The sequence below is a fragment of the Sorex araneus genome, chromosome 5 (assembly GCF_027595985.1).
Source record: "Sorex araneus isolate mSorAra2 chromosome 5, mSorAra2.pri, whole genome shotgun sequence".
Classification (NCBI taxonomy): Eukaryota; Metazoa; Chordata; class Mammalia; order Eulipotyphla; family Soricidae; genus Sorex; species Sorex araneus.
In genome coordinates, this window is record NC_073306.1 from 39,916,989 (window position 1) to 39,943,509 (window position 26,521).

The following is a 26,521-nucleotide window of genomic DNA, read 5'->3' on the forward strand; positions in this document are numbered from 1 at the left end:
TCCCTCCTCTGAAAAGGCAGGCAGAAGCAGAGCCAGAGCAACATGCCTCGGATGCGGAGGCCCCGAGGTCCATGCCTGACACGCAGGGCCCCCCAGGTGCCACCAGGTGTGGTGCTGGTGGCCCCCAGCACTCTCTGGACCTGAGTCACAAACCTGCAAACCCATGTTCTGTGCCAAGAGGACAGCAACAGTCTGACATACACACACACACACACACACACACACACACGGGAGTCATTGCAGGGGAGCACACACACATACACACACACACACACACACACACGGGAGTCATTGCAGGGGAGCACACACACATACACACACACACACACACACACACACACGGGAGTCTGGACCCTTCCAGACAGATTCTCGGACAGAGAGGGGAGGATGAGAGAGGACAAAACCTGCCATTTTCCAGAAAATGCTAAAAATTGACAAGGAGCCCCAGAGGCCTGATCCTCGCAGGGGCTTCTCGTGGGCTTCAGAGCGGGGAGCGGAGCCCCAGAGCACAGCCCCTCCTTCCTCTCTGCCTGGAAGTGGCAGTACGTGTTCTGCTAAGTCCTGGGCAAGAAAGTGCCAGGGCTAGTGGGGGACAGGAGAGGTCAAGTGTCCCCTGCTCGGCTGTGATAGTGTTGCCCCTTCTGCAGCTGGGCCTGTCCCGAGCTGTCCGGGCCCCTCCCTACCCGCCTGCTGATCCCGTCTGTCTTTCTCATTTCTCACTTCTCGAGCCGTGAAATCTCTTTCCTGCCTCCCTTCTGCAGATATATGGGGGTCTCTCCGCCGGGGAATTCCAGCTGATCCGGCAGACGCTTCTCATCTTCTTCCAGGACCTGCACATCCGGGTGAGTGCCTGGGCAACCCGGAGGTACCTGCCACCACCACGCTAGGGAGAAGGAGACGGGGGTGGGACGGCCCAGTCAGTGGTGCTCTCGGTGTTTGGCGCCTGGAAGATAAAATCTCTAATTCCAAAAGTCCACCGTGTACAAATGGGCCAAGGAACGCGGTGGCACCACCATTCCTTCCCAGTTACCTCATGCCCACGCCACACCCACCAGTCCCCATGGGGCCCAGGGGCCACTCCCAAGCGTGTTTGGGAGACCATGAAGTCCTGGGATTGAACTAGAAGCTCTAGCATGCAAACCATGCCTGCCAGCCCTTTGAGACAGAGCTTGTTGAGTCTTATCTTGACCCCTGTTATCTGACACTCTCGGAGCTGCCCTCCTACTCCTAACTCTCTTTGCCAGCACCGAGCCAGTCCAACGTCTCTCCCCCACCCCGCTGCCTGTTTCGTGCCTTTCACTCCCGGGGCGGGGCAGACAGCTCAGCTCCGTGGGATGAGTGCATGCATATGGGAGGCCCAGGTTCAATCCGCAACACATCCAGGAACAAGACTCAAGCATAGATCCAGGAGTAGCCCCCAAGTACTGCCAGGTGTGACTCAATCCCACACCCCCCAAAAAAAAAAAAAAACAGTGCCTTTCATTCCTTCTTCTCCCTCCTGGCTCCTCTCATCCTCGCTCTTCGGGATTAGCTCTCTGAGCCGGAGAGCTGTTACAGCAGGTAGGGTGCTCACCTTCTCGTGGCTAACCCAGCTCCAACCCCCCGGCACTGCACATGGCCCTCCAAGTCCTCCAGATGTGATCCCTGTGTGCAGGGCAAGGAGTAAGCCCTGAGGACCGCCAGGTGTAGCTCAAACCCCTCCCTCCCCCCAGAGGAATAGCTTTCCTTCCTCCTCCCCTGCTTCTTCGCCTAGAGCTCCTGATCTAACCCACCCACCACCCTACCGTGGCCCAGCCCCGCCTTCTAGGCCCCCCATCACCAGCTTCTGGCCGAAGGGTTCTGGCCTGCACACCAGTGCCTCTAGCTTAAGGACTCCGAGTGGGCTTATCTCCAGAATTCAAGTCCTGCCCCAGCTTCCTCCACTGTTCCCTCCGTCCCTGGCTCAGAACCAGAACAGCACCTCCAGTGCCCCACCCCCAGCCAGCTTCCGCTCCTCTCTCTAAGGCCAGGGAGTCAGCCTGTCCATCATCACACCCTCCTTGCCACACCTATCGCACCTGCCTGTAAAGGCTTCCACGCACGCGCTCTGCCCTGGCTCCCCCTGGCCTCCCCCTTGAACCCTCCATTCTATCCAGACAGTTCTATACCCTCAGATCTGACTACACAGGACTCTGTACCTTCCCCTGATTTACAGTCTGGTCTAGGAAAGATGGATAATATGGCAAGATCAGCCCAACCTCTAGTGTCCAGCCCTCTCCTGTGTAAACCCAAGCTCCAAGACCTTGGAATATTCCTTCTCTTGAGACTTAGTTTCTGCATCAGAAAAATGAAAAAATCATGCCTCACTTTGAGTCCGGAAGATTAACCGAGGCAGCCAATGTCGGGCATAGGTGCTGCTCATCTGTCTGGTATCGAGTGCTCCTGGAGGGCTAGACAAGAAAGTGACCCTGGGAGTGCTGGAGGGCAGGGCAGAGGAGAGACAGACCTCCTACTGCTCACCCTTTGAGCCATTTCATCATGGTGCCTGTGTACGGCTGATATATTCACAAGTAAACTTCAGAGAAAAGAAGAAATTGAACATCTTCACTTCCTGATGGTTATTTCCCATCCTTGGACCAAAGGAAATGTAGAAATTTCGGCTCTAGGGGCTGGAGTGATAGCACAGCGGGTAGGGTGTTTGCCTTGCACGCGGCCGACCCGGGTTCAAATCCCAGCATCCCATATGGTCCCCTGTGCACCGCCAAGGGTGATTCCTGAGTGCATGAGCCAGGAGTGACCCCTGTGCATTGCTGGGTGAGACCCCAAAAAGAAAAAAAAAAAAAAAAAAAGAAATTTCGGCTCTAGTGCCAGTTTTACTTTTAGCCCCCATGAATAATCTTATTTGCAATGGATGGAGCATAATTAAGACTTCAAAAAGCCACTGATGAAAATTTAAAACGTGAGGGAACAAATTAGACTAAGCTCTGCATGACTGTGAGATACTGCAAAGCACTGCAGCATGGGATACCCGAGACTGAGCATATTTGGATCATATTATAGACCCTCGTCATCTCAGCAGCCCTATTGATCTCTAACAAAATGAAACCAAATGAAATTCATCGTAACAAAAAGACTTTGCTAATAAAAGTCTGTTCCTAAATCATCGTATTACATTAAACCACAGAGTATATAAGTCTCAGCTGCTAAGTGGGCAGGCAATGAAACATCAGAATATTTATCAACAGAGACAGGACTCAGACTCTACCAATACTCGGTCACTGGACTGTGTCCTCGCTGGTCCCCTGGTCGGTTCCTGGTCAGCTGCTCTCCCGCGATGTTTCTGCTCAGTTTGTGATTGCCTCTCCATATTTTCTATTTACAAACAGCCTGCATAGTTTTCATATTAATTGGGAAAACAACTCACTGAGTCCAGAATATCCAGCTCTAACACCCCCTTGGTAGAGGCTGGAGCGATAGCACAGCAGGTAGTGCGTTTTCTTTGCACTCGGCCAACCCGGGTTCGATTCCTCCGCCCCTCTCGGAGAGCCCAGCAAGCTACATAGAGTATCTTGCCCGCACAGCAGAGCCTGGCAAGCTACCCGTGGAGTATTCAATGTGCCAAAAACAGTAACAACAAGTCTCACAATGGAGACATTACTGGTGCCCGCTCGAGCAAATCGATGAGCAACGGGAAGACAGTGCTACAGTGAACAACCCCTTGTTTAATCTGATCAAAGACAAAATTCTGGAGCTTTGAGAGGGTTGGTGCAGGGCTTGGGCCTGCCGGGAAGGGAAAGCACCTTCGCCCCGCACTGTCCCTCCAGCCACCAGTATCATTGCTGACCTCGTCACTGAGGTGACTGGAAGTTGCACACTTGGTGTTTGCACGTCTCCAGCTGTGGCACTCCCAGGGTCACCTGGGCGTGGGAGCTGTAGCCCTTTAGCTGCCTTGCCCCACTCATGGGAGTGTGTCTTCAGTGGAAGCCTCCGCGTGGTGGGTGTGGCTCGCCTTGGGGCTTCCTGGTCGTGGCCCTGCAATCCTCTTTTTGGTTTTTGGTTCTCTTGTTTTTGTATTTGGGCCACACCTGGCTGTGCTCAGGGCTTACTCCCGGCTCTGTGCTCAGGGATCACTCTCAGCACCCAACCTGCTGTACTGTCTCTCCGCCCCCACCCTGTTTGGTTTTGTTTTTTTTTTAGGTTTTTGTTGTTGTTGTCTTTATTTGCATGTCTTTTTAGTTGTGCTGCTCACTCTGTAGCCCCACGGTCTCAGCAGGCACAGCTGTCAGGGTGGTCCTCACAGGGGTCCCGACCTCATGGCATCTGATCACAAGGCGGGTGCTCTAAGCCCCTGTTGTTCCTCACTAGATTAGTTTTGCTTTGGGTAGTTTTGTTTGTTTGTTTGTTTGTTTGTTTTGGGACCACACCCAGTGATGCTCAGGGCTATCTCCTGGGGGCCCAAGTGATAACACAGAGCTGAGCGTAGGAGCTGAGCGTAGGGCCTTTGCCTTGTGCTGCATCCCACATGGTCCACCAAGAGCAGTTCCTGAGTGCAGAGCCGGGTTCGTGTGCCACACCCCTAAGCATCGCTGGGTGTGACCCAAAACACCCCCTCCCACCCCCCTCCCCTGCACAAAAAGGAATCACTCCTGGCAGTGTTCAGGGCACCACATGGGACGCCATAGTATCTCTCCAGCCTCTTGCTATTGCTTTGTTTGTGTGGCCCACACCCGGTGGCACTCAGGCTGACCCGCGGTGGTGCTCAGGCGTGCAGGATGCTCGGCAAGCACTTTATTTTTTTTTATTTTTATTTTTTTGAATTTTTTTATTGAGTCACCATGTGGAAAGTTACAAAGTTTTCAGGTTTAAGTCTCAGTTATACAATGCTTGAACACCCATCCCTTCACCAGTGCACATATTCCACCACCAAGAATCACGGTATAGCTCCACCCCGTCCCCCCACACCCCTAGCCCTCCCCACACTCATCAAGCACTTTAATCCCAATTCCATCTCTCCGCCCGCAGATGCTTATTCTTCACAACATCACAAATACGATTTTGCACAATTTTAGAGCCTTTGAAAGGACCTTCAAATTGACCCGATTTTATGGAGGAGGAAACTAAGATCCCATAAAAGCCATGAACTGCTACAAAATCATCTCGGCAGTTAATCTGACCAGAAACACAAAACAGGATTAAGCCTCCTGTGGTGTTTCCTGCCTCATAAAAACCCTCCTGAAGCCCATGGCCACAGCTGTGGCCCGCTGCAGCTCCTGCGCCTCAGGCCAGCCCGGCTCAGCACTGGGACTCACCGCACAGGGCTCGCGTCCTGTTCTGCCCCGGGGAGCCAACAGGCCTTGCCACAGCGCCCGCCCCTCCTCTGCAGGCGGGGACAGGGTCCTTGCTGCCCAGGCTGCAGCACGGTGGGTGTGAGCAGGGAGCCGTGGCACAGACAGACGTGCCCGTGGTCAGCCCTGCCCCGACTGCCAGCCTTGCCGCTGAGCCTCCTCTTTGGTGTTTGGGTTTTGGGGTCACACCCAGTTGTGCGCAGGGCTTGCTCCTGGCTCTTTGCTCAGGGATCACTCTTCGAGGGGCCCAAGGAACCATGTGGGATGCCAGGGATTGAACCCAGGCCAGTTACATGCATGCCAAGTGCCCTCCCCACTGTGCTCTCTCTTTCTCTCTGGCCCCTGAAAGCTCTCTCTGGGCAAGTCACTTCCGTGTAACTCTGTTTCCTCATCAGGAAAAGGCGGCGCGGCTCTCCGGGAAGATTCACCCCAGCCTCCCTGTGTCCACACCCAGAGGGTGTGAGTGCCCGCGAGTGGCCCGCTCCCAGGCCTCGCACACTGTCCACTCACAGTGCGCGTCCACCGCGCGCACACCCAGAACACCCCCTGCCCGTCTCTCTCTTCTCCAGGTGTCCATATTCCTCAAAGACAAAGTCCAGAATTCCAATGGGCGCTTCGTGCTGCCAGTGTCCGGGCCTGTGCCCTGGGGGACGGAAGTTCCTGGACTCATCAGGTGAATTCTCCGGTCACTGTGTTTGGGGAGAGGGAGACCAGCCCGTAGGCCACCCCCAGAGTGCAGTTCCGCCAGGCCACCCCTTTACCTCTGTAAACCCCAGAGTTGTCACGTCCTCCATCCTCACAGTGACCCTCCTGGGGCTCAAGGAAAGCAGGTAGGAGGCCAGGCTCCCGGTCAGCTGTGCCACCTAGCAGACACTCGAGTGAACCACCCAGTTCTCCAAGATCCATTTCCTTATCCACGAAAGGGTTTCTGTGAGGATGGACGAGATAATGATGGTCCAGCACACACACACACACACATGCATTTACACTCTCAGTAAATTATTCTGTTCTTATTATCACCACAAACAGCATGGATGGGTTCCTGTGTGTCCCATAGTGCAAAGAATGAAGCAGCCTCCAGGAGTGCCCGTGCTCGGGAACGTCCCGTCACGTCCCGCTTTGTATTGTAGAATGTTCAACAGCAAAGGCCAGGAGGTGAAGAAGGTGGAATTCAAGCACGGCGGAAGCTACGTCATGGCCTCGAAAGAAGGTTCTTTGGAACTCTCTGGAGACCGAGTTCTGAAGCTGGGAACGAACATGTAAGCAAATCCCTGCCCCCTGCGTGGACGCTAGTCCAGGGGAGACCCCTGCATGTGACCCAGCAGCTCAGCTTCTGCTGTGGAAATCCCTGTGGTTACTGCCCCTCAGAGGCAGCGCACCAGAGCCCTGGTGTCTCCAAAGGACACCTGAGATTGGTGGGTGCAGGGACTGGGGCCCCCACCTGGCTGTGTTCTTACCGAGGGCCACAGGTGGTGGGAGGGATGCACGCTCTAAGTTGGATGTGCACTCGGGGGCAGGGGGACCAATACTTCCCTGGCGCTCACACCTGCAGTGTAGTTAGCAGTGGCTTGCGGTGCTGACGATCTCAGACAGCAAAACTGCCAGGCCCATCCTTGTCACACGGGGGCTTCACTGGGGATCAAACCTGGGCTTGGGCTTGCAAGACAGGCACTTGACTGGGCCGTCTCCTAGACCCGAGGCAAAATCATCCCTGGGTTGGAGATGTTGCTCAGTGGCAGAGCACGAGGCCCTGGGTTTGATCCCTGGAACCAAGTAAAGGAATCAATGGAAATAAAGAAATGACCACGGGAGCGGGCCCAACCCCAGTTGTCCTGTACATACCCAGAGAGGGTTGGCCTTCGTGTACTGTTCACATTTTTCCCGCGATAACACATGTTGCTTTGAAAAAGGAATCGCCCCACACAGTGTCCCAGGTCGTTTTTCCTCTAAGTAAAACCTTAGTGGTTGACACCCACTTCGTCCAGTTTTGTACACCACCCCTTCTTTGATGTCGCAGAAGCTGGGGTGTGGGAGCACCATTTTTCAGAAACAAATAAAAGGTCGGATCGGTATTTGTGAGCTCTGAGGAAGGCACTGTGAAAGGCTGACCGCTGTGTCCCCTCTTTTCCGTTGCCCCAGGTACAGTGCGAGTCGGCCCGTGGAAACCCACATAGCGGGGGCGTCACATAGCGTGGCTGCGCGGACACAGGTGAGGCTCCGCCGCCCTTGCTCCTCTCCAGAGCTCACCCCTGAGACGCCAGACCCTGGACCCAAGGAGGCTGGGAAGCGCTTCTGGGAAGGGCTTGCTCATGTGCCATCAGCCTCCCAGGCACAAGCGCGCAGGTTTTTAATTGTAGTTTCTCATGGAGCCGGGCAATGATTTGGCTAATTAGCTAATGTCAGGCTGGGCTCCGCTGCCCGCCGTAATTAGGCAGGAGCCACCCAGCAGGACGCGTGAAACAGGGCACCCGGCTGCTCACACGTGCCTTCCCGCCAGGCTGCCTTCCAGGGCTCCCTCCGCCTTGCGAGTTGGTGGCTAATTTCAGAATGGAATCTGAGCCACTCGGGCGTCCCGCCATTCGTCACCGACCTCGCTAGCCCTTGGACGGACCCGGACTCTTTAGTTAGTCTGCGAACATTCTGTGGGCTGTGCCACCCGGAACACATAACCAGCTCGAATGCAGTCGCGTCCTGAACAGACTCTGAGCACCCCAGCCCTGTGCCAGGCTCACATACAGCCTGTCCCATGGCCAGAGAGGCTGATGGTCAAAGGCAGCTTGAGAGGGTCCATGGCACCAACCTGGGAGAGGGAGAAATGGGCGGCCCCCAGGTGACAGAAGAGGCCAGGGCAGCGGGGAGCGGGGGCGGGAGGCAGCCCTCTGCTGGTGGCTAGAGGACGGTGTGCCTGAGACAGGTGGTGGAGGGTCCTGCAGGGGAAGGTGCTGACGGGGAAGGTGCTTCACCAACTGGATGTGCTTCTGTAGGCAGGAGGGAGAAGGGCTGATTTCAAGCAAGGAAGATGAGAATTAGCTCTTCCACACCAGAGGCGAGTGTAGAGGCAGAGCCGCAGTGGGTCCAGGAGGTGGGTTGCAGGTTCAGTGAGCGGGGACGAGCGAGAGGAAACGGACCCATTGTACATGCAATTAGTCACCACCGGGGGGCAGTGTGGGCACGCTTATGAGGTGAGTGGCTTGGCCCAGGAGCCCTTCCCAAGACCATTGGTAAAGGCCCAGGGAACTGGAGGGACAGAAGCCGGAGCGAAGCGCTTCTCCAAGGCAGAGCTTGAGGAGAATTCCCAGGGGCCTCCCACCCATTTTGCAAGTGTGAAAGTCTCCGGTTTGTTCCTTCTGCTTCTGCCGCAGATTATTTCCCTTTGGGCTGAAGCCTGTTGTCTGTGCTGCGTGTGGGCCCAGTCCATGCCAGCAGTCACGCCGGTAACCGTGTGGCTGATTTTCTGAGGTCGCCTTCATGCGGCTCAGAGACCACGCGATTGTCCCTGCAGGAGAGCATCGTTCCCAACCCTCTTGCCAAAGAAGAGCTGAACTTCTTGGCTAGGCTGATGGGAGGAATGGAGATTAAGAAATCCGGTGGCCCCGAGCCAGGATTCCGGCTGAATCTCTTTACCACGGATGAAGAGGAAGAGTATGTTTGTTTCTTTGGGTTCATGCATTAATTCACACAAATAATAATTTATGCATCGTTTCTTTGAATGTGTGCGTGGGGAGGGGAGAGTGATGGGCCCCTCCCAGTAGTGCTGGGGGGTTGCTCTGGGCGATGCTTGAGGAACCACACAGCACCAGGGATGGAACCAGGGCTGGCTGTGTGCCAGGCAAACGCCTTGACCCTGGACTAACTCCCCAGTGCCTGAAAAGTAGGGTTTTTTGCTTTGCTCTGTTTGGGGTTTGGTTTGGGTTTGGGGGCCACACCTGGTAGTGCTCGGACTTTCTCCTGACTGCATTCAGGGATCAACCCTAGCTGTGCCGGGGAGGCCTTATATGGTATCAGGGACTGAACCCGGGTCGGGCACATGCAAGGCAAGTGTCCTGCCCACTGTATTATCTCTCCAGTGCCCTGAAGAGTAGGTTCTAAACCTGTTTCTTTAGAGACATATAAACAAACTGTGACAAAAACAAATGACCTTTGTAAGCCAGTGACATGTCTCAGTACAGACGTACAGATCACAAATGGAACACTCGCAAATTCAGAAACCTAGTTAAAGAACGATCCCCAGTATAAGTAATCTGAACTTCTCTGGATCCATGTCAAATGTGATTCTAGGGCCGGGAGGTAGCTGGTGGGTGGGAGCACCTTACATGCAGGGGCCCCAGGTTCGATTCCCAGCACCACATGGTCCCCCCCCAGCACTGAGCTTGGGAATGGCTACACCCTCAGTATGCATGAAAAAAAAAATTCTAATGTTTTACTTAGCAGAATACAGATGAACAAGAAGTGTGGGTGAGGGGGGGTGAGGAGAAGAGATAGGATAGTGTCCGCTGTTGTAAAATAATGACTCTAACACTATCATAGTCCAGTGAAAATAACTTTTATTTAAAGTATGGCTAGGGCCTGGAGCGATAGCACAGTGGGTAGGGTGTTTGCCTTGCACGCGGCCAACCCAGGTTTGATTCCCAGCATCCCATATGGTCCCCTGAGCACCACCAGGGGTAATTCCTGAGTGCAGAGCCAGGAGTGAACCCCTGTGCATCACCGACCCAAAAAGAAAAAAAAATACTAAATAAATAAAACAAAAGTGTGGCTAGTCAAGATGAGCATATATAAAGGCCAAGGTAGTGGCCTCACATGTATTAGGTCTGATTTTGATCCCTGGAGCTTGGGGGTGGGGGACTAGGGAATATAATCCTATTAAAGAGCTGGATCTCGGGACCAGAGAATCAAATAACGTGCTTTGCATGTCGTCAGTCCCCAGTTCAATCCCCAGGACCACATGTTCCCCCAAGCCCTAACAGGTATGGCCCTAGAGACCCCTGAGTGCGACCAGGGCGGCCCGGGTGAGCCCCTGCACCACATCCTCGGCCCTCATGTTGAGGCACCAGACAGTTGGCCAAGAACCGCCAGGAGGGGCTCCCCATTCTTGAGTACCGCTTGGGAAGCCCCCAACAAGCGGGTCGGAGCTTGCCAGGCGGAGGAAAGGAGAGATCACTCGTGGTGCGTGCAAAGGCACGGTGACAGGAAGGGACTTGTCGGTGTGCCACGCAGGGGCAGGGGCAGAAATGGGTGGAAGGTCGCAGGGAAATGGGTGGCCAGCTGAGCTGGGCGAGTCCGCCCGGCTAGCAGGGCAAGAGGCTGCCCTCAGCGCGTCTCTGCCTCTCACACAGGCATGCCGCTCTGACCAGGCCCGAGGAGCTGTCCTATGAAGTCATCAACATCCAGGCCACCCAGGTAGGTGCGCTGCCCAGCGCCTGGCGCCGCCTCTCCTCTCCACAACACTCTGTCCCCCAGCCTGGACCTCCTGTCCTCTTCCTGCCCCCGGGGGGCTCGGGGAGGAACGCTGGAGCGTCCCGCTGCCTAGGGGCGAAGAAAAACCCGGCCGCAGCCTCACTCCCCCTGTCTCCCGTTTCTCTCACAGGACCAGCAAAGGAGCCAAGAGCTGGCGCGGATCATGGGGGCCTTTGAGTCCACAGAGCAGCAGAGACAGAGCGCCAGCAAGGGGGACGACTTGCTCGCCATGATGGATGAGTTATAGCAGTGCCCCCCAGGGAGAGGCTGCCAGAGGCGAAGCCCCGAGGAAGGCCTGGGGTTCGGAACGCTGCCACTAGCTTTTCTAAGCACGAAGCTGTGCCCTGCCATCAGAACCGGCTCTTCTGTCAGAGCTGTGGGGGACCTCGGGAGCACGCGCTTTCTCGGCAAAATATATCCCGACTTCTAAACGGAACCTTTCCTGCTCTCTCACTCTCTCACGCTTTCTCTGTCTCCCTCCCCCCCCCTCTCTCTCTGTCTGTCTCTCTTTCTGTCTCTGTCTCTCTCTGCTTATAGCAAGCATCCGAAGCACCCAGTGCTTCTCTGCCTTGCGGGCTGGGGCGCCGTAGTGTCAAGCCTCCTTGTTGGCAAGGACAGTCCTGTTGCTAGTCTTAACGGCAGCTCTCCTGTGGGGCCCTACAGCTCACTGATGCGCACAAGTCTGAGCCTTTGTGGGAGTGCAGGGGGGTGGCCCACCCCATAAGTGAGTTTGAAGCAAGTGAAACAGGCGATTACCCCAAACAGAGAGAGGGGAGTGCTGTTTTTATATTATTTATTAGGGTTTTAGGCTACACCCTCTTGGCCCTGTATTCAGGGTCACCCCTGGTGGAGCCTGGGACCTAACTGGGGCTGGCCGCGTGCAGGGCAGGCACCATGCCCACTGTCCTACCCATCCAGGCCCCTGAGAGGCCCGCCTAGACAGTCCCCATCTCGCCAGACAGGGAACTGTGTCTGAGGCGGCATCCGCGGCGGTGGCAGGGCACACTGGGCAGTGGCCCACACTGCTCTGTGTCCAGGCGGTGGGTGAGGCCTGTCCCAGGTGGGCATGAGCACCAGGGGCAACCTGCACTCTCCACCATGTGCACTTTGACTCGGTGCCCTTGTGTTCTGAAGACACCACCATGGGCACCCCAATGCCAGTCTCCTCGGCTTCAGCAGCAGCCAGAGCCGTGAGCTGGAGATGAGGGGCCGCCGTGGTATGCCCCTTGCACTTCCCGGCACTAGTCAGACACTCCCGCGGCAGGCTGCCCAGGCCAGTGGCAATCCCTGCCCTGTCCACTCCAGGCGTATCCTGGGCCTGCGTGGCTGGCAGGCTCCAGGCCAGTCCACAGGCAGAGATCCAGGAAGGCAGAGTGGGAGAGAGACTGGTCTGAGCTGGCCACTGCCTGGGGATGGACCGACCACCTGGGCAAGAACAGAGGCAAGCCAGGGCTGGGGAGCAGGCTGAGTTCCATCCCTGCTTACCAAAGGAAAAGTAGAGGCAGGGTTCTGGAATGAGGGCCAGAGGCGCTAGCCTTCAGCTGATGCAAAGCACATTGCTTGGAGACCAAAAAGTCAATGCAGGGGCTGGAACAATAGCACAGCGGGTAGGACGTTTGCCTTGCACAGCGGCCAACCCGGGTTCGATTCCCAGCATCCCATATGGTCCCTCGAGCACTGCCAGGTTCAATTCCTGAGTGCATGAGCCAGGAGTAACCCCTGTGCATCTCCGGGTGTGACCCCAAAAAAAAAAAAACCCAAAAAGTCAATGCAAGTGGCTTCCTCCCCATGCAATTTACACTTCCATATCCACAGAGGCCCATGGGAGATCCGTTGCAGGGAAAAGCACGTCACTGTGCAGAAAGTTTGGTGGCGGCCCAGAGTCTGTCTTCTAGTTCAGTCTCTAAAAGATATCAGCCAACCAGTCCGGGGGACTCGGCCAGTGACCAGGGCAGGGGTGGAGCCGAGGGGCTGTGTGTGCCTCACCTGCCACGCTGTTCTGGTAAAAGCATGTCCCGGGGCCCTGGAGGTGGGCCACGAGCTGCCGAGAAGCAGCCGCCTCCTTCCACCTAGCCCAGGCGGTGCTGGTGATTTCCAAGGTATCTGTCCTCATGGTAAATAAACAAGATACAGATCTCTGGTGAAGCCGCCATGGGATGAGGCAATCTGAGTTTCATGGCTCCAGACTTGCACAAATATTGAGAAAAACAAGTTTATTTGCATGGTGGCCTGGGTCATGGAGAGAAAGCAAGGCAGTTGGGAGGGGGGAAGAGAAAAGAAAGTTCCTATGGGAGGACGGGCTAGAAGTGGGCCAGTACTAAGGCCACCCAAGGGCTCATGGTGGGGTCAGGTGTCTACAACCCTGTCTGGGACACCTGGGGGCCCCGGATCCTCTCGAGCAGTTACCCTCTCCACCTATGTCAGAGACAGAGGGTGAGTTTAGTAGCTGCCTCCAGTCTGCCCAGTCTTGCCGCTCAGAGGGGCCCGAGGACTGCCCCTTTCCTGTCCTGGGGGTAGCCCAACTCTCAGCTCTTCTGTGACTGTCACTGCTTCTTGCTCTGATCATACTGGCACGTCCTTACAGATAAGCGAGGCCAAGCTCTTGCCAAGCCTTCTGAACAAAACTCCTTTTATGATCCTGCATTGAGAATGAAGAGGAAAGGAGAAAAGCCTCAGTTTCACCAGGGCCGGAGTGATAGTACAGCAGGTAGGGTGTTTACCTTGCACACAGCCCACCCAGGTTTGATCCCCAGCATCCCATATGGTCCCCCAAGTGCCATCAGGAGTAACCCCTGAATGTCACTGGGTGTGACCCCCAAAAAAAAGAAAAAAGAAAGTCACCTAATTGTATGTATTGCACAGAAGCACCGGGCAGTCTTAAAGACAGCCAGGAGAGACAGTGCAGGGATTGGGGCTCTTGCCTTGGATGTCACCAGCACCCAAAATACGGTTCTGAGCATTGAGCTGGGTATAGCTCCTGAGCACTGCTGGGTGTAGTTCCCCTCAAAAAAACAAAAAAAAAACATAACTAAATAAAAGTAAACTTGGGGCCGGAGTGATAGCGCAGCAGGTAGGGCGTTTGCCTTGCATGAGGCCTACCCAGGTTCGATCCCCGGCATCCCATAAGCTCCCCCAAGCACTGTCAGGAGTAATTCCTGAATGCAAAGCCAGGAGTAACCCCTGAGCATCGCTGGGTGTGACCCAAAAAGCAAAAAAAAAAAAAAAGTAAACTCACTTTCCCCCTTCAGGTCCCTTTCTTTTCCCTCTTTTTCTTTTTGGGTTGGGGCCTATACCTGACAATATCTTGAGGCTATACCCAAAGACTATATCATGCCAGGAAGTGAAACTGGGGCTCCTGGATACAAAGCTTGTTTCAGCCATTTCCTTGTTCCCCCAGACACTTTATTGTTTTTTAGTTTTTTTTCTTTTGCTGTGGGGGAGAGGCTGGCTTGGGGACCACAGCTGGTTGTGCTCAGGGCTCACTGCTGGCTCTGTGCTCGGGGGCCACTCCTGATGGGGCTTGTGAACAATATGGGATGCAGGGGGTCAAACGGCTTTCCCACTGTACCATCTTCGGACCCTTTATGTTTTCATGGGTGTGGTGCTGCCCAGGGGCCACACGTCCACATGCAGTGTTCCCCGGGGTTGTGCTCCTGGAGTTGGGGGTCACACTCTTATGAACAGCACTTATGCTTGAGCTTCTCGCACACATGCTTGTCCGAGGGGGCACTTCCTGCCCATGATGGCTCACACATCTTTTTAGTTTCAGAGCTGACCAAGACTCGAACCCCTTTTTGTGGATCTTACCCAAATGGTGCAGACCTACCCATTCTTATCCAATCTCTCTCCAGTCCTATAAAATTATTTTATGTAACATAAATAATATACAATATTATAAATATTAATGGGCTAGAGAGCTCTTATACAAGAATTAAGGCACTTTGTTTGCATACACCTAACCCTGGTTCGATTTCAGGTACCACATATGGTCCCTGAGCATCGGCCAGGTGTGACCCAAACTGCCCTGGAGAAGCAGGGGGCAGAAACTGGGGCTGGAGCAAGATTCGGGAAAGCGAGTAAGATGCTTGTCTTGCATATGGCCAATCTGGGTTCGATCCCCGGAATCCCATGTAGTTCCCTCAAGCAGCGCCAGGAGTAATTCCTGAGTGTAGAGCCGGGAGTAACCCCTGAGTACTCCCAGGTACAGCCCAAAAACAAGGGAAAAAGGGGGAAAAAAAGAAACAGATTCCAAATTATGAGTGCACACATTCACTTCCCACCCTTTTCAAACCTTAGGGCCCATGTTTTCGCACATTTCCAAGGAGCAATTGTCAGCCAAGGACTTTTGCCTCAGGGTTTTGGGCAACTGGAAGACCTCAGCTTAGCGTGCAGGGGAGAGGATAATGCTTGCTTTGTGTGTTCTCCCTCGGCTCACCTGTACACCTCAGCCAGTCTTTCCTCCATCTCTGCCTTTCCTCTGTCACACCCAGCCCGCTCCCCGCCCCCCTCGGAGATTCATCCAACGGGCAGCAAAGGAGCTCCTGGGGCCAGACCCCTCCCACCCACACCTTCAGCCTCAGCTTCTTGGCTTCTCCAGGGGCTTCTCTTTTGACAGTACCAGGCAGCTGCTGGCCTCCGTGCCCTCTCGCCAGCGCCCCAGTCTCCTCACCGCATCCCGTCCTGCCTCCCACGCGACCCCTGGCAGTCACCGCAGGAACGGGGTGCCTCATGCTCCATCCGACAGCCTTCCTGCTCCCCCATCTTGGCTTTTGAGGTGCTTGGCCTGATAAACACACTTTTCTTCCCAAAACCCTTTCCAATTTTATTTTGTTTGTTTTTGTTGGGGACCACACCCAGCGATGCTCAGGGTTTACTCAGGGATATTCCTGGCAGTGCTCGAGGGCCCATAAGAGATGCCAGGGACCCAACCCTGGTCAGCCATGTGCAAGGCAGATTGCCCTACCCCACTGCACTATCTCTCTGGCTCCAAATTCTTGTAGCTTTGGGCCTCAAGAGCTCCCGGCCCTAACTCCTCTCTCCCTCAGAGGCTTGTGACCAAGGATGGCCCTGTGTGATGCAGAGGTTGATGTAGCCAGGTTTTCAAAGTCTATCAGAGTGGCCAGGTCAGTTGCTCCGTGATCTTTATGCATCCCTGGCTTCACCATCCCTATGCCTCCCCTTCTTCTCTAACCCCACCCTTACTCTCCCCAACACCAGATGGTCTCTCTGCTCTGTGTGTCTGCATGCGTGGTTAGCACTCCTCTGCAAACAGTTTTGCATCACTTTTTTCCAGGGAGACGATCCCTTTCAACCATTTCTGCCAACTCACAAATCTCCTAGTCCCCCCCTCCCCTGAGCCACAGGCAGACGTTCCCTGAGATACCCCCTTGCTTCACACCTGGTGTCCACCACTGATTTTATCCAGCGCGTTCACTCAGTTTCACTGTATTAAGGACACTTCAATCTAGGGGTTGGAGAGAGAGTACAGCAGGTGAGGCACTTGCCTTGCATGCTGTTGATCTTGGTTCAAGTCCCTGGTACCACATCTGGTCTTCTGAACACTGCCAGGGTGGCCCCTGAGCATGGAACCAGGAATAACCCCTAAGCATCACTGGATGTAACCCAACCACCCCACCGCCTCCAAAAATGAAACATTATACAAAAAAAAGCAGTTTTCTATAGAAGAGAAGTAGAAGCAATGGGTAGATGTTACCCCAAACTTTCTAGTCACAGAGTCCATCTCACCTATCTGGGCCCTTATTTAGCTCCTAATTGCTTTGCAATAATAATATCTACTGATTGGAGGGATGAAAGGACTGTTCAGACTTTAGGCTTGGAATAAAGATGGTGGGAACGGACAAGGCAGGGTAAGGAGCTGGTGTGATAACTAGAAAGAGAAACTCCCGGTCTGTGGTGACTGTCTGACTAGGCTGGGCAGGAGGGGGCTGTCCTGCTAACAGCGTTTGACGGGCGTGGGAAGTGGCTCAGGGACGCAGCACTCGCCTTGCATGTGTGAGGCCCTGGGTCCCACCTGGTCATGGAACCCATGGAGAAGTGAGGTGCTGGTGACTGGCTCAACAGTGGTAGAGAGGCAGTTATAGATTCCTGTGGGGGCAGGTGGCAGGGGGCCTGGGCTGAGGCACCTGACTTTATTTTCTTCAGCTTGTTCTGCCTTTGGGCGGGGAGTATCTCCAAATCGCGCCTAGGGAGATCCCGGGGCTACTCCCTACAGCACTGGGCCTGGTGGTCTGGGCCTGAAGGCTCAGGGCTTGGGCTGGCCGTGTGTGCTGGGGTCAGCTCGTGTAAGACATGCACTCTGTCCTGGACCTATCTTTCAAACTCTTGAGAAGAAAGTCAAGGGAAATGACCTTACTTAGGAAATCCAAGATGAGAAGAGTCCCATAAAATGAAGTATGCCCCCGAAGTGGGCATGTGAGCGACCCTGGCCTGGAGTGCAAAGAAGTGCTCCCCAGGCCCACTGCCTCTGCTCTGGGAGTGAGGGGTCTGCAGAAGCTGCGTAGCCTGCTTGCTCGCGGTGGCCCTCCTGGGCACGGCAGAGCCTGGCCTGGCGTTGGCGAGGAGAGGGCTGAGCCGCCAACATAGCAGCCAACACTTTTTTTTTTTTATTAGTGAATCACCATGAGTTACAGTTACAAACTTATGAGCTTTCATGTTTGCATTGTGTTTACATCCCGCCACCAGTGCCCAGTCCCCTCCACCAGTGTCCGCTAACACTTTCACTTGTCTCCCTCTCCTGCCCTCCACTACACGCTTGCCCCAGTCCTACCGCAGCTCTGGTCTTCCAGGGGGCCAAACTCAAGCCTGCCGAGTGCCCTGTACCCACAGTGGCCCTCTCCGAGTTTCCACAGCCCTAGTTTCATTCCATCCATCTCAGATTAAATGTCACCTCCTCGGAACCCCCAGGCCATGGATAAAGGGCCACCCGGTCACTAGCACGTCCAGCTGCTCTCAATCGCGGAGAACTATAATCAGAGAGCGTGTCTCACTGCTCTAAGAGTCCACGAAGGGGCCCTGCAGCCAAAGGAAGGACCCAAAACCATTCAGTGAATGAATGATGGACCCCTAGGAGCAAGCGGGCGGGGGGGGGGGGGGGTAGGGGGCTTGACCGGCCGCAAGGCATTCTGGGCGTTGTAGTCTCCGGCTCGCCTCGGGCGTGCGCGGCGCCCGCGAGGCATTCTGGGGGTTGTAGTTTCCGGCTGCACGGTGCTCGCGGCACTCTATGCTCCCGCAGGGCAGAGCGGTCCCGCGGGTTTCGTGGCCTCCTAGTCCCGCCACTGACTCCGGCGGCGGCGACCGGGACCCGGAAAGCGGAAGGAATCGGCGCGGCGGGGCTGGGAGCGCGGGGCGGAGCGCGGGCGACCCGGAACCCTCGATGCCGAGGTGAGCGGGGGAGCCGGCGTTGTCTTCCCGCGGCTGCGTGGCGCGGGGCGTGCGCCCACCCCTCCGGCCCACCCACCCACACAACGCGGCAGCGCCTGGAGCCCGGGCCGGCTGCTCGGCGGAGGTGTCGGGGTGCGGGTGAGCACCCCCGGCGTGCTGTCCTCACGCCCCCCGCAGCTCGCCCTCGGAATTCTCGGTGCAGTCGCACAGCCTGCAGAGAAAGCCCCGCCGCCTTCGGCTCCGGGGGTCCGAGGGGGGCTGGATGCGGTGTCCTACCGAGCATCGAGCAGCACGCCGAGAGCAGTGTATGACTGGCCCGTTGGGTCCGTTAGCAGCATTCAGTTTGTGGTCGAGTAGGAAGCCCACCCTGGCATTCCTTTACCTTCCAAATATTTGTACTAACCTTTTTTTGTGGGGAGGGGGTTGTCACTCCTCAGCCGTGCTTGGGGAATGCTGGAGATTGAGTCAAGGGTAGTTGGTGGGATACAAAGAAACACCTTAACCGCTGTGCTTTCTCCAGTCCCCTTTTGTTTTCTAATCCACCAACTTTTTGTTTATCTGGCGGCTGTAGGACGGTTTTCAAGGGCAGATTCTCCAACCCTTTCATAGATCCTTAAAAATAAAAATAAAAGTTTCCTGCCAGTGGGTCTAGTGTGATAGCACAGCGGGTAGGGCGTTTACCTTGCAGGCGGAGGACCCGGGTTCAATTCCCAGCATCCCATATGGTCCCCTGTGCACCGCCAGGAGTGATTCCTGAGTTCAAAGCCAGGAGTAACCCCTGAGCATCGCTGGGTGTGACCAAAAAGAAAAAAAAAAAGTTTCCTGCGAGTTTATGAAAAAGTTATTGCCATTCAGCACACTGGTGTGCCTGTATCATCCCAGAGATCTGTAGCGGAATACTATAAGACATATACATACAACAAATATGTATTATTTCTATAGATAATGGTTTTTATTTCTGCTCTAGCACAGGTGTAAAAAGGTTGAAAACTGCTGATGTGGAACAGTTGTTCTCAGGGGTGGGCTCTTGATCATTGACATCATTATCAAATTAGAACATTCCTAATAGTTTTCTTTAAAATCGTTTTACCTTGGGGGCCACAACCAGCAATGCTCAGGAGTTACTCCTGGCTCTGCACTCAAGAATTACTGCAGGTGGTGCTCAAGAGACCATATGGGATGCGAGGGATTAAACTCAGGTCGGCAGCATATAAGACGAGCACCCTACTTGCTGTACTATCTCTCCAGACCCTCACGTGAGAACATATTAGAGATGCATTATTGGGGCCAAAGTGATAGTACAGTGGGTAGGATAGTACACATCACCGCCACCATCGAGAAGCAGCTGCAGCACATGCTTTGCATGTGACCAACCCAGGTTCAATCCCCGGCATCTTATATGGTCCCCCAAGCACCACCAGGAGTGTTCCCTGAGTGCAGAGCCAAGAGTAACCTTGAGCATCCTTGGTGTGGATCCAAAAAGCCAAAAAAAAAAAAAAAAAAAGATCACTGGGGACCACAAGATGGCTCAGAGCCCTGGAGTGTATGCTTTGCATGGAGGGGCCCCAGGTTCAATTCCTGGCACCAAATGGCCACTGGAGCACCACCAGGAGCAAGCACTGCTTGAGCCTCACCTCTGAGTTAGACACCAGAAGTGAGATCCAGTTATCTAGTGAGGCTGTTTATTTTATTATTTTTTTAAATTGTTCTGGGGTCCATATCTGGCAGTGCTGGGATGGGGGAGCGTGCTGTGCCAGGGATAGAATCTCACATTTGAGACATTATCTCCAGCCCCATCTCAGTGATCTGTGATTTAACAAGACCTCCAGGTGGTTCTGATGTAGAGTGACCTCTGGGGCCTGGTGGTTATCATAGAGGTTCATTTGTGTTCAAATGGAGAAGGAAAGGACAGCAACCAGAGAGTGCATTTCTAGCAAGTGCCTGGGGATGCTGAAAATGTTGATCCGCAGACAAGACTCTGAGTAGCATGGTGTAGTCTACACTTTTTTAATTTATTGGGTCCGAAGTGATAGTACAGCGGAGAAGGCATTTGCTTTGCACATGGCCAACCCGGGTTTGATCCCCAGCAATCCATATGATCCCCCAAACATTTCCAGGAGTTATTCCTCAGTACAGAACCAGGAGTAACCACTGAATATTGCTGGGTGTGACCCAAAAAGCGGAAAAAAAAATTTATTTTGGTTTTTGGGTCACACCCGGTGATACTCAGGGGTTTACTCTTGGCAGTGCTCAGGACCAATGCCAGGGATTGACCTGGGTCAGGGACATGCCAGGCAAGCACCTTAACTGCTGTGCCCTCTCTCCAGGCCCTGTAGTCTGCATTTCACACTAGTGGTTCTCAAACTTGTCTGCACCTTAGTGTAACCTGGGGAACCTTTAGAAAATAGGAAACCCGGCCCTGCCCCTGAGCAAATAAATGAACCAGAACCTCTGGGGTGCAGCAGCCAAGCAAAAACTCACCTGTCCCCCCTCCCCTGCTCCAGCTCCCATCCGAGCTTCGCCCACAGCGAGCTGCCAGCATTCTGTGAGGATGGCAGTGAGCCACTCAGTGAAGGAGCGGACCATCTCCGAGAACAGCCTGATCATCCTTCTGCAGGGACTGCAAGGCCAGGTCACCACCGTGGACCTGCGGGACGAGAGTGTGGCCCGAGGCCGCATAGACAACGTCGATGCCTTCATGAACATCCGCCTGGCCAAAGTCACCTATACGGACCGCTGGGGGCATCAGGTCGAGCTGGATGACCTCTTTGTGACAGGCCGGAACGTCCGTTACGTCCACATCCCAGATGACGTGAACATCACCGCCACCATCGAGAAGCAGCTGCAGCTCATCCACCGGGTGCGCAACTTTGGTGGCAAGGGTCAAGGCCAAGGCCGGCGGGAGTTCCCCACCAAGAAATATAAGTGAGCTCGTTCCTTCAGCAGGCCCCGGGCCCCGCTCACCTCTCACCACTGCTCTCTGGAGCCACGCGCCCGAGCTCTCTTCCTGCTCAGAACCAGGAAAGGGAGTAGGGCCCAGAAGCTGGTGTCCAACCGACACCACCTGCCACAGCTGCCTTCCCAGGGTCTGCTTCCAGACTCCCATGGGGACCCAGGATCCTGTTTATTTATCTGTGGCCTTGACATAGGTGACAATCCCTCCTTTGGATCTTTTGCATCTGGAGCTCTGACTTACTGATTTAGGGAATCTGTCAAATAGCTTTCAACCCTCTCCCACTCAGGATTATTAAATATGCTTGGCCAGAGCCACTTCTGTGTTCTGTCCCAGTTTCTCTTGCAACTGTGTTAATTTTCTCAAAAGCCTGAGTTGGAGTGTCAGCGAATCCGGGCCACAGGCTTTCCTTGGGAGTGCGCCAGACTCCTAATGGTCCCCCACTCTAGGACTCGGGGTCTCAAGTTTGGCTGCTCTTGGAGTCTCCACTCCCACCCCCAGCTATTTGCATTTCTTGGGTATATGGGGTGCTGGGAAGTTGGCGTTTTTTTGTTCCTTACTACTGCTAGTCCTCGGCAGATGGAGGATGGAGGGTTGGAGTAGCAGAGTCTGGTGGGATGTGACTCTACAGCTCAATCTGTTGGCCAGGCCCCAAGTCTCCATGCTCTTTGCAGCAGGGAGAGGTGGGAGTAATCGTTCCCCTCGGGTGTGGGAGTCCATCCACCTGCAGGGAATCAGGTTGAGATGCTGGAAATCAGGTCCTCAGGAAAGGTTCTCGGGGTTCCTTTTCATTTTCCACAGGGGATGGGGGGATGTTGGGCTACACTGCTGTGCTCAGGGCTTTCTCCTGACTCTGTTCAGGCATCACTCCTTTCACACAGTGCTCAGGGAGGGGACTGTATGCAGTGCTGGGGATCAAACCCCGGTTGACTACGTGCAAGTCAAGCACCCTATCCCTGTACTGTCTCTCCGGCCCCAAAAGAGGGCTTCTTGGGTTAGAATCCATGGCATCATCATCATCATCATCGTAGCCAAACCACATGGCACGGACACCCCCACCTCAGTAAGAGCAGCCAGAATTTCCTCAGACACCCACAGACCGCTGCTTGGCCAGGCTTTCTGTTTAGCACATGCTCCCAAGTAACATTTGGTTCCTTCCGGAGAAAGACTTGTAATCTAGTGGAGGAGGTTCTCGGGGCCCACAGAAATGAGATTCAGCCTGAGATCTGCTGGGCCAGAGTTCTGGATAAGGCAGGGTGGACTGAGTAACTCTAGGAGGGCCTTAGCATTTCCTGGGAACCACCCCCCTGACCCCCACTATCAAGCACCAATTCAGGAGTAGTCCCCAAACTCCTGGACCAGTGCTTGTGTAGACCAAAGAGAATGTTTAACTTTTCGGCCACACCTGGCAGTGCTTCTGGCATGGTGCTTGGAGCTCTCTCCTCATGGAGCTTGGGGGACCATGCGGTGCCCAGGGCCAAACCTGAGACTCCTGGACGCAAAGGAGTTCTGCTCTTTGAGACCTGTCTCCGCAGCCAAGAAACGTCCTTGTTGGAGGGTGAGTTGAGAGAAGAGTGACCACCAATAGCCCAAGGTCATCATAACCACAGTCTACCCAAGTTTGCGCTGAGGTTGTCCTTGACCAGCTCATCAGATCCAGCTGGGTCGTGTCTAGAAGAGACACTTTCCTACTTCCCGCTTCCCCTGGATGTGAAGCAGAATGTGGATCCACCGCCCACCCCATCCTCAACTCTGCAGGATTAGGCAGCACCCACCCACCCACCCACCAGGGCCCTCCTACAGATCTCAGCATTTCATTGCCCAGAAGCCCTTTAACTCTGCCCTCTGCCTCCAGGCAAGCACAGGTGGTCCTGGTGGGGAGAAAAACGCCTTCTGTGAGCTTTCTGGGTCTCTGACAGCCAGAGCCAACGGGACAGACAACCACCACCAGCTCAGGGCTTCTTCAGCATTCCCGCTTGCGAGTACATTTCTCACCCGAGGAAATATGGGCAAGCGCATTGCCAAAGCCACCTCGGATTCATGACGCACTTGCTTTTCATGTCTTGTGGTGGATGTGCCTTCAGAAAGATTTTGCAGTTGCCAGTGTTTCTGTGATGCCCTCGTTCAGTTATGCGACCTCAGATAGGGGGGTCATGACTCGCCATCTAAGCATTTGCCAGGAGTGATCCCTGAGCACAGAGCCAGGAGTAAGTCCTGAGCACCACTGGGTGTGACACAGAAAACAAGATACTGATTTGGGGGCTGGAGTGACAGTACAGCAGGTAGGGCGCCTGCCTTGCATGTGATTGGCCTGGGTTCAATCTCCTGCATCCCACATGGTCTCCTGAGCACCACCAGGAGTAACTCCTAAGCACAGAGCCACCTGAACACCACTGTGTGGCCCCCAAAAAACAACAAACAACTGAGAAGCGAGGCACTAGGTGATTGCTGGGAAGAAAAAAAATATCAGCAGGCACAAAAGGGAGGTCAGGAAATGCCCCTCTACAGGCAAGTGGGGCAGGGATGCCCCTTCTGCAGTGAAGAACTGGAGGGAGTCCCTCTAGAGAGACAGATAAATAGCATGCCAGGGGTTTCTCCATCCTTACCAGAGGGAGGGGGGACCCCAGACTAGGAAGGGGAGCAGCTGGTTTAGCATGGATTGTTTGGAGAGACTCTGAATGTGTGGCTTAGCCCCAGTGTCAGGTTCTCTTGTTTTCAGCAAGGTGCTGGAAGGATGAAAAGGTGGGGAATGGGCCCTCCCTGGACCATGGTGAGTCCTGGAGGAAGCACAGCTACGCCTGTAAGCCCCAAGGACTCAGGTCTTTGGCATCTAGGCCTGGACTTGAGAGGAAGCTGGCAGGTACCCAGGTGGGGCTGAAGGGGCTCAGCATCCCTGGCATATGGCAAACCGGACATTCCTGAACTGCCACGGGTCATTCATTGCCCCAAAATACATGCGGGACAAGGAGCCTGGCAATGTCCTAAGCTCTTCCTGATGTCAGTAAGGAAATAAACAGGGCATTTAGAGAATACAGAGAGCATATTTAATGACTTTTTTTTATAATTTTATTTATTTATTTATTTATTTTTGCTTTTGGGGTCACACCTGGTGATCCACAGGGGTTACTCCTGGCTCTGCACTCAGGAATCACCCCTGGCGGTGCTCAGTGGACCATATGGGATGCTGGGAATCGAACCTGGGTCAGCCACGTGCAAGGCAAACACCCTACCCGCTGCACTTGCTCCAGCCCCATATTTAATGACTTTTTTACATTTTATTTATTTTTTAATTGAATCACCATGAGATAGTTACAAAGTTACTTATGATTGGGTTTAAATCAAATAATATTCCAGCACTTGTCCCTTCACCAGTGTACATTTCCCACCACCAATGTTCCCAGTTTCCCTCCCTGCCCATTCTCCCTCATACCCCTGCCTGCCTCTATAGCAGATACTTTTCTTCTCTTTTATTTCCCTTTAGGCACTGTAGTTTGCAATACTGTTACTGAAAGTGTATCATGTACATCACTTTACCCCTTTTCAGCCCTCAGAGTGATGATTCCAGTATCATTTGCATAGTCTCCAGCCTATTGCACTCTTGCCACCCCACTTGGTTCAGGCTTCCCACCATGAACCTCCTGGCCCTCATTTCTATATTCTTTGGCTATTAGTCTCATACTGTGTTTTTTTTAATATCCTGCAAATGAGTGTGATGGTTCTGTCTGTCCCTCTCCCTCTGACTCATTTCACTCCACATGATGCTCTCCATGTCTATCCATAGGTAAGCAAATTTCATGACTTTTTTCCCCCTAGTGGCTGTGTAGTACTCCATTGTGTTGATGTACTATAGTTTCTTTCTCCATTCATCTGTTCTTGGACACTTGGGTTGTTTCCAGCTTCTGGCTCCTATGAATAGTGCTGCAGTGAATATAAGAGTACAAGATGGCTTTTCTGCAGTGTGCTTTGGGGCCACTTGGGTATATTTCCAGGAGTATTGCTGGGTCAATTGGAAGCTCAATTTCTAGTTTTTTGAGGAATGTCTATATTGTTTTCCAGAAAGGCTGGACCAATCAGCATTCCCACCAGCAGTGAATGAGAGAGGCTTTCTCCCAACACCCATGCTAGCATTGGTTGTTCTTGTTCTTTTTTGATGTGTGGCTCTCAGAGAGAGGTTTTCTTTTGGAAAGTGTGATCTGATGTGAAATCAAAACTGAGAAGGCACCTGCCATTTAGAGAGTCAAGGGAAGAAGCAGGAGTATAGCTCAGTGCATGCATGGAGCCCTGGGTCTGATCCCCAGCACGACATGGTCCCCAGAGGATTACTGAGAGTCACCCCTGAGTACTGACGGTGCAGCCCCAAAGTGTAAACATAAAGAGATGAAAGAACAACAGAGTGGGGGGCTGTCAGTGCAAATGAGATGGGAGAGCATGGCAGGTGGGAGGAGTTTCTTGAATACCTTCTTTCACTCAACATTTCATTGTAATACAAGAGAAGGAAACCCCACCAGTGCTGTTGAGGGAAGCAAGACTTTGTCAGGGAACCCGCTTTTGCTCTCCATCTCTTCCCTCAGTCATAGTTTCCAGTAACCCATCACTGACGTGGAGAGAGGATTTCCTGTGGCATTGTACCTGCCTCAGAGAGAAGTGGGCGAGGATGGAGAAATAGGAGAGGGATGGATGATACAAAGCCAGGTGGGGAAAAAGCATTGTGGTTCCAATATCTGCTGTGAAGGAAACAGAACGTAAGTTTCCTCTCACCTGAACTTCCTCATCCTGGTCCTTAACTGCTGCCAAAGTTCCTCCCGTCTTCCTCGGAGCTGACTGGACTTGAGGGCGCACCTTCTGAGGTGCCAGAGTCTGGGAATCTCACTTTAGTCTGGTCTGGTGGGCAGTTTCCATCACTGAGCACTCACCCACTGTCCTCCTCCTGCTCGGGTCCTTCTGTTTTGTTTGGGTTTGGGGTGAGGGGTGACTTTCCAGGGCCACACTCAGCAGTATTCAGGGAGGTAACACGGTGCCGAGAATTGAGCTGGGCCCTATGCATGCAGGCGTCCCAGTCCGTGGCACTACCTCTGGGTCCTGCTCTGGTCTTCTGTCGTTGGCCCTCTCAGGTTGCTGCCATGTCCCTCTTCCTAAACAAACAACCCCTCAGTATAATCCATTCCCTTTCCGAGACCCAGGTGAGACCCAGGGACTTCTCCAGGCCCTGGGTTCCTTAAGCCCTGTTTGCCCCGTGCCACACTCAGATGTTTCTCCTGAGATACTGTTACTTCCTGCCTGTTTGTTACTATCAAGAACAAACCCCGGTTGGGGGCTGGAGCAATAGCACAGCGGGTAGGGCATTTGTTTGCCTTGCATGCGGCCGACCCCCGTTCAATTCCCAGCA

General features: G+C 54.0%; 2 protein-coding genes across 4 annotated transcripts in view; both read left to right on the forward strand.

Annotated features, from left to right (window-relative positions):
* Positions 1–11,217, forward strand: part of OSCP1 (organic solute carrier partner 1) — a 28,133-nt gene extending 16,916 nt beyond the window's left edge. For both annotated transcript variants that reach the window (XM_055140295.1, XM_004614244.2), the window contains 7 exons: positions 762–842; positions 5,894–5,997; positions 6,455–6,583; positions 7,464–7,533; positions 8,827–8,966; positions 10,661–10,724; positions 10,912–11,217. In XM_055140295.1, the coding sequence (XP_054996270.1) occupies positions 762–842; positions 5,894–5,997; positions 6,455–6,583; positions 7,464–7,533; positions 8,827–8,966; positions 10,661–10,724; positions 10,912–11,028 (705 nt within the window). In that variant the 3' untranslated portion in view covers positions 11,029–11,217. The remainder of the gene's footprint in view (positions 1–761; positions 843–5,893; positions 5,998–6,454; positions 6,584–7,463; positions 7,534–8,826; positions 8,967–10,660; positions 10,725–10,911) is intronic.
* Positions 11,218–18,001: 6,784 nt separating this feature from the next.
* Positions 18,002–21,446, forward strand: LSM10 (LSM10, U7 small nuclear RNA associated). Of its 2 annotated transcripts, none has more exons than XM_004614324.2 (2): positions 18,002–18,182; positions 20,687–21,446. In XM_004614324.2, exon 2 carries the CDS (start codon positions 20,734–20,736, stop codon positions 21,109–21,111), a length of 378 nt encoding a protein of 125 aa, XP_004614381.1. In that variant the 5' UTR covers positions 18,002–18,182; positions 20,687–20,733; the 3' UTR covers positions 21,112–21,446. The 2 variants fall into 2 exon arrangements, with proteins under 2 accessions (XP_004614381.1, XP_054995461.1); XM_055139486.1 differs by lacking the exon at positions 18,002–18,182 and adding an exon at positions 18,206–18,487.
* Positions 21,447–26,521: the final 5,075 nt, after the last annotated feature.